The 9,746-nt window shown below is 66.7% G+C and overlaps 1 protein-coding gene across 7 annotated transcripts; it reads left to right on the top strand.

Annotated features, from left to right (window-relative positions):
• The first annotated feature begins 3,357 nt into the window (after positions 1-3,357).
• KLF8 (Kruppel like factor 8) lies at positions 3,358-8,918 on the top strand. Of its 7 annotated transcripts, XM_038123154.1 has the most exons (6): positions 6,226-6,384; positions 6,469-6,642; positions 6,820-7,015; positions 7,608-7,734; positions 7,840-7,973; positions 8,144-8,918. In XM_038123154.1, the coding sequence occupies exons 1-6, from the start codon at positions 6,307-6,309 to the stop codon at positions 8,323-8,325; spliced, it is 891 nt and encodes a 296-aa protein (XP_037979082.1). In that variant the 5' UTR covers positions 6,226-6,306; the 3' UTR covers positions 8,326-8,918. The 7 variants fall into 7 exon arrangements, with proteins under 7 accessions (XP_037979077.1, XP_037979078.1, XP_037979079.1 ...); XM_038123149.1 differs by lacking the exon at positions 6,226-6,384 and adding an exon at positions 3,358-3,441 and having other exon boundaries at positions 6,469-7,015; XM_038123150.1 differs by lacking the exon at positions 6,226-6,384 and adding an exon at positions 5,354-5,625 and having other exon boundaries at positions 6,469-7,015.
• Positions 8,919-9,746: the final 828 nt, after the last annotated feature.

Raw genomic sequence — 9,746 nt, 5'->3', positions numbered from 1 at the left:
GAGCTTTGCAAAGTGGGTTTGCTTTCTCCCAAATCCTGGGGCAGCTTGGGGAAGCAGGAGCTGTAGGAACTGGGTGGCTCGGTTCGTGGTTTTGGGGGGATTTGGCTGAAAGCCATTTCGGAGTTTCACTGGGAATCGCTTGGCAGCATCTCCCTCCCTTTATTCTCTCTTGCTGCATCAAATTACTGTGTAAAAAAGGGTGTGGTGCCTCCGTGCCTGGCTCTTCCCTGTATCCGTGCCCACACACCCGCTGGGAGGGGAGAAATCCACCGGGGCGAGTCCGGCAGTGGGAACGAGGAGCTAAAAGGGCCGGAGAACTTGGAGCCTCCGCACAAGAGCTCCCAGCCCCGCTCCATCCTCCTGGAATTCAACAGCCGCGTCTCGCACCGCCCACCCGGCAGCTGCCGTGCCTCCCCTCGGGCTGGGGGAGTTCCGATGGGAATCGTCCCCGTGGGAGAGGAGCTGCTCCCGAGGGAGCCCCTGGAGAGCCGCGAACGGGCCGGGCCCCCGGCAGAGGTTGTGCTCGCCGGGGTGCAGGGCTGGAATACCTGGAGTGGGAATCGTGGAACAGCCCCGACACAGCCGCTGTTCCCCCATGGAGTGCCCCGTGGCTGGGAGCAGACCCCGCTGGGAATGTCACGGCTTCCCACACTCCAGCCCTGCCTCGGAGCAAGAGGATGATGCGGGTGTTGGAGCCTCTGGAATGCCCCATCCCACCGGGAAGGGCTTCAGCAGAGCCGGAGAGGCCGCAGCTCCTTCCAGGAGCTTTGGGCACCTGCTGGGAGCTGACGCGCCGGGAAGGAGCGGCGGTGGGAATGCTGCTCATCGCCATGGTGACAGGAGTTGCCGCTGGGTTTCCTTAGGGAACGAACCGCAGCAGCACATGGGAGTGGGATGATGTCAAAGGGGAGTGTGGAGTGGGGGGCAGGTGACAAAGACCGGTGAGGGACAAGTGGCCGGAGCTGTCAGGAGCCAAATCCTGGCCGGGCTGGAGCTCCTGGGACAGTGACCCAGTGGGGGCTGGAGTAAAGTTCAGCTGCTCTCCCTCTCCAAATCCCTTTTCCTGAAGCGCACGGATCTGGGGGCTCTGTGGGAATCAGCCCGGTCCTTTTGCTATGGCCAAGGTGCCACTGTGCTCATCGAGTGCCAGCCTGTGACAAACACAGGTGGCTGTGTCAGAGCACCTGCCCTGCGTGCTCCGATGGCGCCCAGGTGTGTCCTTTGTCCCTTCCCAAAGCAGATCCCAGGCCTTTTTGGGAGCCTGGGGTTGGTAGCTGCTCTGGTCCCTTCCATTCCAAGCAGGGAGATTTGGGAGATCGGGCTCATCACCCTCATCCCAACCTCTGGTGGAAAAACTCTTCCCACTTTCTCTGGCAGCTCCTGCCCTCAGAAAGAAAAAAAAAAAAAAAAAAAGATGCCTGCTCCAGATGTTTCTCACACAAACATCCCAAACCTGGATGAGGTGGCCACGATCCAGCCTTTTCCTTCAGCACTTGACCTTGAAATGAGGGGAAACTTGATGCCATGTGTCACTGAGATCCTGAATAAATCCCCCCTTGGCCCAGTTCCTTTCCCCTGGGAGCTGCTGTGGGGCCCGGGGTGAGTTCCCTGGGATGGGCTGTGCTCCCTGGGGCTGTCTTGGAGCTCCTTCCAGATTTTTTGGCCATTTCTTTCTTGGAGCATGGGTGGCTCCAGTGCAGTCAGCCCCAGGCTGTTTCCCCCAGGATGAGCTGTGTAGGGTCAGCAGTTCCTGAGGGTCTCCATGGGGATGCTTCCACTTGATTTTCCTCCTTTGTGGCACAGAATTGTCCCCAGGAGCCGCTTGTGGGGGGCTGGACATGGGGCTGTGGTGGCCACACTCCAGCTGGAACCAGCTTCTCCTTCCCACCCAGAGGGTCACGGATTCTCCAAAGTCACCCCGAACTGTCACTGCTGAATTGTGCCCTGTGAACACCTCGTGAGGAGCTTCTGCACCATCCCCTGCCCGGGCTCCAACCCCTCCTGCCAAACCCATCCTTGGGGAGCAGGAGAGGACACCTTGGGGGGAGCCCCTGCCCTGCTCCCCCCTTTCTTCTGTGTTTTTTTGGGAGGTCACCTGTGCCTGCTGCTGGTCCTTCAGCTCGGTGACATTGGGGTGGGGGTGCTTTGGGTGCAGGGCCCCCAAAAGGTCCCCAGGGGAGGTTGGCTGAGGGAGGGTCCCTACCTGAGCCTGTCCAGGGGCCTCCCTGGTGTTTCCTGAGGAGGGAAAGGTTTTTTTTTTTGGTTTTTTTTTTTTTTTTTTTTTTTTTTTTGCCAAAATGAGGTCGGTTTGGTGCTGGTTGCGTATGGTGTGGTGGCTTTGCAGAAGTGGGGGGACACAGGAGGGATCCTCTCCTCAGCCCTGGATGAGCTCTGTGTGTGCCAAGGTCACCAACTTGGTGGCCATGACCTGCTCCCAGAGTCACCCCTGGCAGGGACATCAAGAGTAGGGGCTGAGTCCCCATCCACAGGATTCCCTGTCCCTGGGGATGAGCGGGTCAGGGCTGGGGGTGGGGGTCCTGCATTTGGGGGTTGTGGTGTGACTAACCCAGCCTGGCAAACCAGAGAAGGGTAGGGATCTGGGGACATCTCAAGGTTGGGACACCCAAGGCTGGGGCCGCAGTGCTGGGAGCAGCCGGGTCCCCTTGGGACGAGGGGCTGGAAAACCAGTGGGGTTCAGGGAGCGTGGGATGAGTGGGGGTGAATTCCCACTGGCAGTTCCACCCCAGGCCAGGGGCTCCCCGAGACCCCCAGACCCCCCCAGAAAGGGGCCAGGGGACCTCCAGACCCCCCCGCGGCTGCAGCCCCCTGGAGAGGCTCCCCCAGCTCTGCCAGGACCCTGCCACCCTGGGAGACCCCCCTGGGGTGCTGAGGGGGTACCCCACATATCTGGGGGGCTTACCTGTGTGGTGGGGGGGCTCGGGAGGCAGGGACGGGGGTGAGTGCAGGCAGCGCCCCCCAGGGCACCCGTGGGTGCTCGGATTTGGGGGTGCTCCCAGCGCCTGCGGATGGAGGTGCATGAGAGCCCCAGGACCCCAAGTGGGGGGGTGTCTGCTGCCCCCCCGCACTGCCACAGGTTCCCCCGGTCCGAGCCCTCCAGCAGCACCCCCTCCCCGATTTCGGGGTGCACTCCGTGTGGGGGGGTGGGAACAAGTTGGGGTCCACCCCCCCTCCCCCAAATCCTGCGCGTTCCCATGGCAACGCCGGATGCGAGGGGAGCCGCCCATTGGCTGCCGATGATGTCATCTCAAGGGCGGGGCACCCCCACCCCAAAAAAAAGAGGGTGGGGGAGGGGAGCTCCGCCCCACGCGGCCCCTCCCCGCCCGTGGGGGCCCCACCCCGCCCCACCCGGCACCGCCCCGGGGGCAGCGGCGGCGGCGGCGGCGGCGGCCGGGGATGCGCTCGGAGGAGGCGCGGGGCACGGTGCGTGGGGCCGGGGGCGCGGGGGGCGCGCGTGGGGGGCTGGGGGTGCTGGGAGCGCGGGGCCCGGCGGGGGGAGAGGGCCGGGATGGAGGGAGGGCAGGGATGGATGGAGGGGAAGGGTCCCGGTCCCGCCCCCGCGCCCCCCCGGGCCTCCCCTCCCCCCTCGCCCCCTCACGCGGGGGTCGCGCGTGGGGTGCCCCCCCCACCACGCGCCGCGCGCGCTTCCGGGCAGGGCGCCCCCCCCGCGGCTGGGAGGTCACACCGGGCGGCGGCCCCGCCCTTCCCTCCCCCTCCCACGCCCTTTGCTCTTAAAGGGCCAGACCCGCTTTGGGCTCCAGCCCCCCCCCGTGCCCCCCACCCCCATCCCCCCCGGGGTCCCCCCTCTGTATCCCCTCCGTGCCCCCCCGCCGTGTCCCCAGCGGCCGCCGGCGCAGGGTGGAGCGCGGAGGAAATTCCACGGGGGGGTGTGGCGGCGGCGGCGGGGTGTGACCCCCCCACGCCCACGGGTGGGGGACACGCAGCGGGGGGAGGGGGTGGGGACACGGAGGGGACAAAGCGGTGGGGGGGGGATGTGGAAGGCGTTTTCCCACGCTCCAGCCCCAACCCCCCCCCCCCCCCCCACAAGGTCACCCGAAATGCCTCCTTAAGCTGTTTAGGGCTAAAAACGGGGGGCACTAATTATTCCCGGGGGACATGGAGTGTTGGGAGGGGTGCACAGCACCCCCAGCTATGTGGGTTTGAGGGGGGGCCCCCCGAGCCCCCACCCCGCACCCCTGGCTGGCTTTGGGGTGCACCAGGCTGAGGACGGAGGAATTCAGTTCCATAAACGGGGGTGAGCAGTGGTGGAATTTGGGCGGCAACGAGCACCCCCCTGCCCACTTATCTGTCCCATCCCGCACCCCCTGCACCCGCGGGGCTTTGGGGTACGATGGACCCCAAAATTTGGCTAAGGCAGGGTCCCCCAGTGGAGGACGGGGTGTCCTTTTTGCACCCACCCCCCTCAATGAGCCTGTTTGTGGGGACCTCCCGGGTGTCAGGGGCTGGTCCTGGGGGGCTCTGGGGGGACACTGAGGTCCCCAGCTGCGGGGGGCAGTTGGCTGTCTGCCTGGGGTGTCCCCTGGGGTGTTTTTGGGGGGGTCTGGCTGGAGGGGGTGTTTTGAGGACCTGGGGATGTGTTGGAGGGAGTCCCTGACTGAGCGGGGGGTGTTTGATGGGTGTCTTTCCTTGTTGGGGGGTGTGTTGGGGGTCCCTGGATTTGGGGGGGGTCAGTGGGGGTCCCTACATGAGAGGGGAGGTTTTTTGGGGGCGCTGGTAGTTTGTGAGCATGTGAGGGGGGTGTTTTGGGGGTCCTTGGCTGGTTATGAGGGTGTTTGGTGGGGGTCCCTGGCTGAGTGTTTGTGTTGGGGGGGTCGCCCCAATATGTGGGTGCTGGGGGGGTCTCTGTCTCTGTTTGGGGGTGTTTGGGGGTGTACCGTGTGTTTGGAGGGGGCTCTGGGCGTTTGGGGGGCCCCAGGTGAGCAGATCGGTTCTGGGCAGGGGGGCATGTCTCTGGCTCTTTTTGGGGTGTGCTGGGGGGCTCCCGGCTGTATCTGGGGGTGATTCGTGGGGGGCTCTGTTTGGGGGTTCCGTGGCTCTGTGCGTCTGGTGGGGGGTCCCTGGCGGGGTGGGGGGGTCGCGGGGGATCCCTGCCCTGAGTGTGGAGGTGCTTTGGGGGGACCCGGTTTTAAGGGGACGGTGGATTCGGGGCTCCGTGTGTGAGCAGGGGCTCCGCGCCGGTGCCTTGGGCTCGGTGCCGGTACCGGGGGGTTCCGTGCCGGTGCTTTGGGCTCGGTGCCGGTATCGGGAGCGTTCGACGCCGGTGCCTTGGGCTCGGTGCCGGTACCGGGGGAGTTCGGTGCCGGTGCTTTGACTCGGTGCCGGTACCGGGGGCTTCGGTATAGGGGGCTCGGCGCCGGTATCGGGGGGGGTTCGGTGCCGGTGCCGAGGACGCTGTGCCGGTGCCGGGGGTTTCGGCGCCGGTGCTTGGGCTCGGTGCCGGTGCCGGGGGTGCGCCGTAGCCGCCGCCCCCCCGGGCGGGGCCGGGCCGTGTGCGCGGGGCGCGGCGCTGGGTGTGGCGGGGCGGGGCCGCCGCGCGAGGCCGGTGCGTGGGGGCTCCGCGGGCGGGGACGGTCCCTGCGTGGGCAGGTACGTGCGGGGGGCCCGGGGCAGCGCCGGGGGGTCCCGGGGCAGTGCGGGGGGTGACGAGGAGCTCGTTCGGCCAGGGGTTCCCCCGTACCGCTTGCCCCCACGCGTGCCCCGGGACCCAGCGCGGGGTGCGGTGGGTCTGGGGGTCCCGCTTGTCCCCCGGTCGTGTCGCGGTCCCGCGGGGGCGCAGCGCCGGCCGTGCCGCGGGTGGGGCCGTGCCCGGTGCCTCCCGCGGGGGCCGGGCCGGGCCCTTTAAGAAGCTCCACCCGCGGCCGAGCCCAGGTGGAGCCGCGGGGCCGTTCGCACCTCGGCCGGCGCGGCCCGGGAGATGGTGCTGCGGGCGGCGGGGGGCAGCTGCGAGCGCGGCGGACACGCGTGGGAGCCCCGCGGGTCAGTGCGGGAGTGACCCCGGGCGGGGCCGCGCGGGCCGGGGGGGGGCGCGGCCCCTTTAAGGCGCGGGGGGAAGGAGCGGGGCGGGGCCGCCACCGCCCCGCGCGCGGGACACGCCCCCGCCCCGCCCCGCCCGTGGGGGGCGGGGCCAGGCCGGCACAAAGGCGCGGGCGGGGGGCGGGGCCTGCCGTTCCCGCCCTCGGCGCGCGCGGCCGCCGCCGTGAGGGGCCGGGCGGGTCCGTGAGGGACGGGCGGGCCCGGCCCCGCCTCAGGGCACGGGCGGGCCCCGCCATGCCCGGCCCGGCGACCCCCGGGTGGCCCCACGCCCCGCCGGAGCCGCCCCGAGGCGCCGCCCTGGTCGGTTGGTTGGTGAGAGCCCGTTAAAAAAACTCCTTTGCCCCCGCCCCGTGCCTCAGTTTCCCTGGCTCCTCACGGACTGCGGGTCTCTTGCAGGGCCAGGGGAAGGCGACGCCCGCCATGAGCTCGTCGGCGCTGCTGGCTGAGGGCCCCCTCGACCCCCCGGTGCTGCTGGCCGACATCAAGACGGAGCCCCCCGAGGAGCTGCTGGCCAGCGACTGCAGCCAGCCCCAGGCCGAGCCCGTCGATCTCTCCCTCAATAAATCCAAGGTGGCTCCGGCCTCGGCCCCGCCGCCACCGCCCCCCACCTCGGTCCAGTCTTCCCCCATGCTGGTGGCTCCCCCGCTTCCCGCTCCCAGCACCGTGTCCATCCCGCCCTCCGGTCTCAGCTCCACCTCGGCCATCCCGGCTGTCCTCTCACCCGGCTCCATCCTGGCCTCCACGCAGGGCAGCGGCGGGCAGCAGATCCTCCACGTCATCCACACCATCCCCTCCGTCAACCTGCCCAGCAAGATGGGCAACCTGCAGACCATCCCCGTGGTGGTGCAGTCCCTCCCCGTCGTCTACACCACCGTGCCCACGGACGGCGTCACCGCCATTACCGTGCCCCTCATCGGGGGGGACGGCAAGAACGCTGGGTCTGGTAAGGGCACCTGGGGGAACGCTGGAATTCTGGGGGTGGAGGGTGTGTGTCCTGCCTCGTGGAGGGGCACCCTCTAGGGGGATCTCATTTTTCACTGTGGAGTGTCCCTGCCACCGCCATGTGCCACTCTCATACAAAGCCCGTCAGCCCCCAGCCTGTGCCCCCAGGGGACATGGGGAGGGCAGGGACACACAGGGCATGGCACTGCCTGTTCTCCACCCATCCTGCTGCTGGCAGCCTGCCCTGCCCTTCCCACTGGCTGCCTGCTGCCAGCAGCTCTGGTTTCAGCTCAGCTGCTCCCTGTGCCCCCCACAATCCCCTTTCCCAGGACATGCCCAGCTTCCCACCTTATCCGGGGTGGGGGACCTGGATCTGCCCTGCTCTGGGCGGGAGCAGGCAGCCAAAAGTGGCACCCCCAAGTCACTTCCTCCCTTTGGGGGTTCTCCATCTACCCGCTTGGATTTGATTCTCTGTAGCGACAGGCGGTGCCAGGAGCACTGCAGGAGCAGGGGGAAGGCTGCAGCCTGATGTGGGGTGGGTGTTTTGGGGATGTCTGTTCTGTGCTCAGCCCTTGCCTCTTTATGCCCTAAAGCTTTCCTTTCCCGGACCCCTCCAGTGAAAATGGACCCTGGCTCCGTGTACCCCATGGACATGAACAGCGACAGCGAGGACAGCGCCTCTGAGAGCGGCCCAGCACCTTTCCAGGACCTCCAGAGAGAGTGAGTCTCCTCCTGCCTGTGCCTCCCCACCCTTTACCCCCCTGAGCCCCCCATGGGCTCCGTGGGCTCCGGGGCCGTGGCTCCAGCTCTCCCTGCTCCCGGCAGGCCGGCGGCGCGGGGGCCCAGAGCTGATTCCCCGGACTTGAAGAAGCGGCGCATCCACCAGTGCGACTTCGAGGGCTGCAATAAGGTCTACACCAAAAGCTCCCACCTCAAAGCCCACCGGAGGATACACACAGGTAGGGGTGGGATCGGTGTCCCTGGATTCCCCATGGGATGGTGCTGCGGTCCTGGGTGGCCCCTTGGGAGTGCTGGGAGGAGGTGCCGAGGGATTCCCCGCTGGGAATTTCTGTGAGGGCTTTGGGGGCTCCTTGTGGCAGCGCTGACCCCTCGGTGCTCCCCTGCACAGGCGAGAAGCCCTACAAATGCACGTGGGAAGGCTGCACCTGGAAGTTCGCCCGCTCGGACGAGCTCACCCGGCACTTCCGCAAGCACACGGGCATCAAGCCCTTCCGCTGCTCGGACTGCGACCGCAGCTTCTCCCGCTCCGACCACCTGGCCCTGCACCGCCGGCGGCACGTCATGATGTGAGCGGGGCCCGCCGCGCTGGGGGCCGGCAGCGCCTCCCTCCCTGCATCCATCCACACCCCGCGGCTCCTGCGGGGCGGGGCGGGGACTGCCGGGGCGCCGGGGCCGAGCCGTGCCTGCTGCAGGAGCCCCGCCCGGCACGGCACGGGACGGCAAACAATGGATTCTGGACTGCTGCCCCTTCTCTCTTGTCCCCAGCTGTTTTTATTCCTGGGTTTGTCCTCGCCTGGAGGCTCCTTGACTCCTCACCTGGAATTCACCCAGCAGTTGCCTCCGGCTCTTCGGCCTCCTGCCCGTTGTTGTCCCCCGCGTGCTCCCTGTCCCCTGCCCCTCTCAGTGCCTGGGAGCCGTGGCAAGGATGGGGGCAGGTGATGGCGCGATGGGCCCCCGTGAAGGTGCTGATGGCCGTTCCTGCTCCATCCCCAGACTGTCCCAGCAGGAGAAGGGACATCACCTCTGTGTGTGTCCCTCAGCATGTGCTGGGCTTCATGGGAAGTGCTGAGTGCAGAGAGAGCCAGGAGGAAAAGAGGAATCAAGAAAGGGGGAAAGAACCCAACAGTGACTCACAAACAAGACCATCGCCACACAAAGGGAAACTTTGTGGAACATGGAACTTTTATTTTATGGAATTCTACGAGGGGGTGGGACAGGGTGGGGGGGGGATGAGAGCCAGCAGCTCTCGGGTTTTTTGGAAGACTCTGGGCCACTTGAAGTGTTTCTAAGTTAAACCAGCGGCTGTGGCCACACGCTTTGCTTTTTAATAATGGTTTTTGAGGAGTGTTTCTTCATCCCCCCCAGCCAAACGCCCTGGTTGCTGGGAGGGTGTCAGGATTTGGGGTTGGATGCTGTGAGCTGTTGGGTGGTGCAAAGGGTGATGGGGACCATGACCCCTGCTGTGCTCAGGGCAGTCCCTGTGGGGAGTTCCCAGACTCCCTCCAAGCTGGTGCTTCTGCCCTGGCTGTGTGGGGATGGGGGAACCGGTGTGAGGAGGGGCTGGGGGGGCACTTCAGGGACCTGTGGCCCCTGAAAACTCACAGCTGCTTGGGAAAGTGCTTTTCCTCAGCTTCCCATCCACCAGCCAGGGTGTGCCATGGGCAGAGCTTGTCCCTGGCCTGAGGTGATCCCTGACCCCCGTGGCCTGAGGGAGAGTCTAGCTGGGCACAGGTGAAGTGCTGGGACCTGCCCCTGGCCACTGCCACCCCACCCTGCAGGCCTGGGCAGAGTGGTGGAAAGCTGCCAGGTGGGGAATGTTCAAATCTATTTATGGCAAGAGGCACTGTAGGAATACCATGGATTGGCCTGGTCAGGGTGAGGATGTCATCTCCCAAAGGGGACAGGGACAAGGCAGAGCTTTCAAGGCATTCTGTGTCCAAAGGATGGACCATGGGGGTCCCAGTGCCCTGAGCTGGACGAGCAGGACTGCA

The sequence above is a fragment of the Motacilla alba genome, chromosome 4A (genome assembly GCF_015832195.1).
Source record: "Motacilla alba alba isolate MOTALB_02 chromosome 4A, Motacilla_alba_V1.0_pri, whole genome shotgun sequence".
NCBI classification, from domain to species: domain Eukaryota; kingdom Metazoa; phylum Chordata; class Aves; order Passeriformes; family Motacillidae; genus Motacilla; species Motacilla alba.
The sequence above is the reverse complement of the archived record's forward strand: the minus strand, read 5'-3'. Positions and strand labels throughout refer to the sequence as shown.

Bases quoted from the DNA above. Each gene is read 5' to 3' on its own strand.
- KLF8 (XM_038123147.1), top strand. From the start codon at position 6,307: ATGCCCGGCCCGGCGACCCCCGGGTGGCCCCACGCCCCGCCGGAGCCG. The intron at 6,385-6,468 runs GTGAGAGCCCGT...GGTCTCTTGCAG, and splicing joins CCGCCCTGGTCGGTTGGTTG to GGCCAGGGGAAGGCGACGCC. The intron at 7,735-7,839 runs GTGAGTCTCCTC...TGCTCCCGGCAG, and splicing joins TTCCAGGACCTCCAGAGAGA to GCCGGCGGCGCGGGGGCCCA.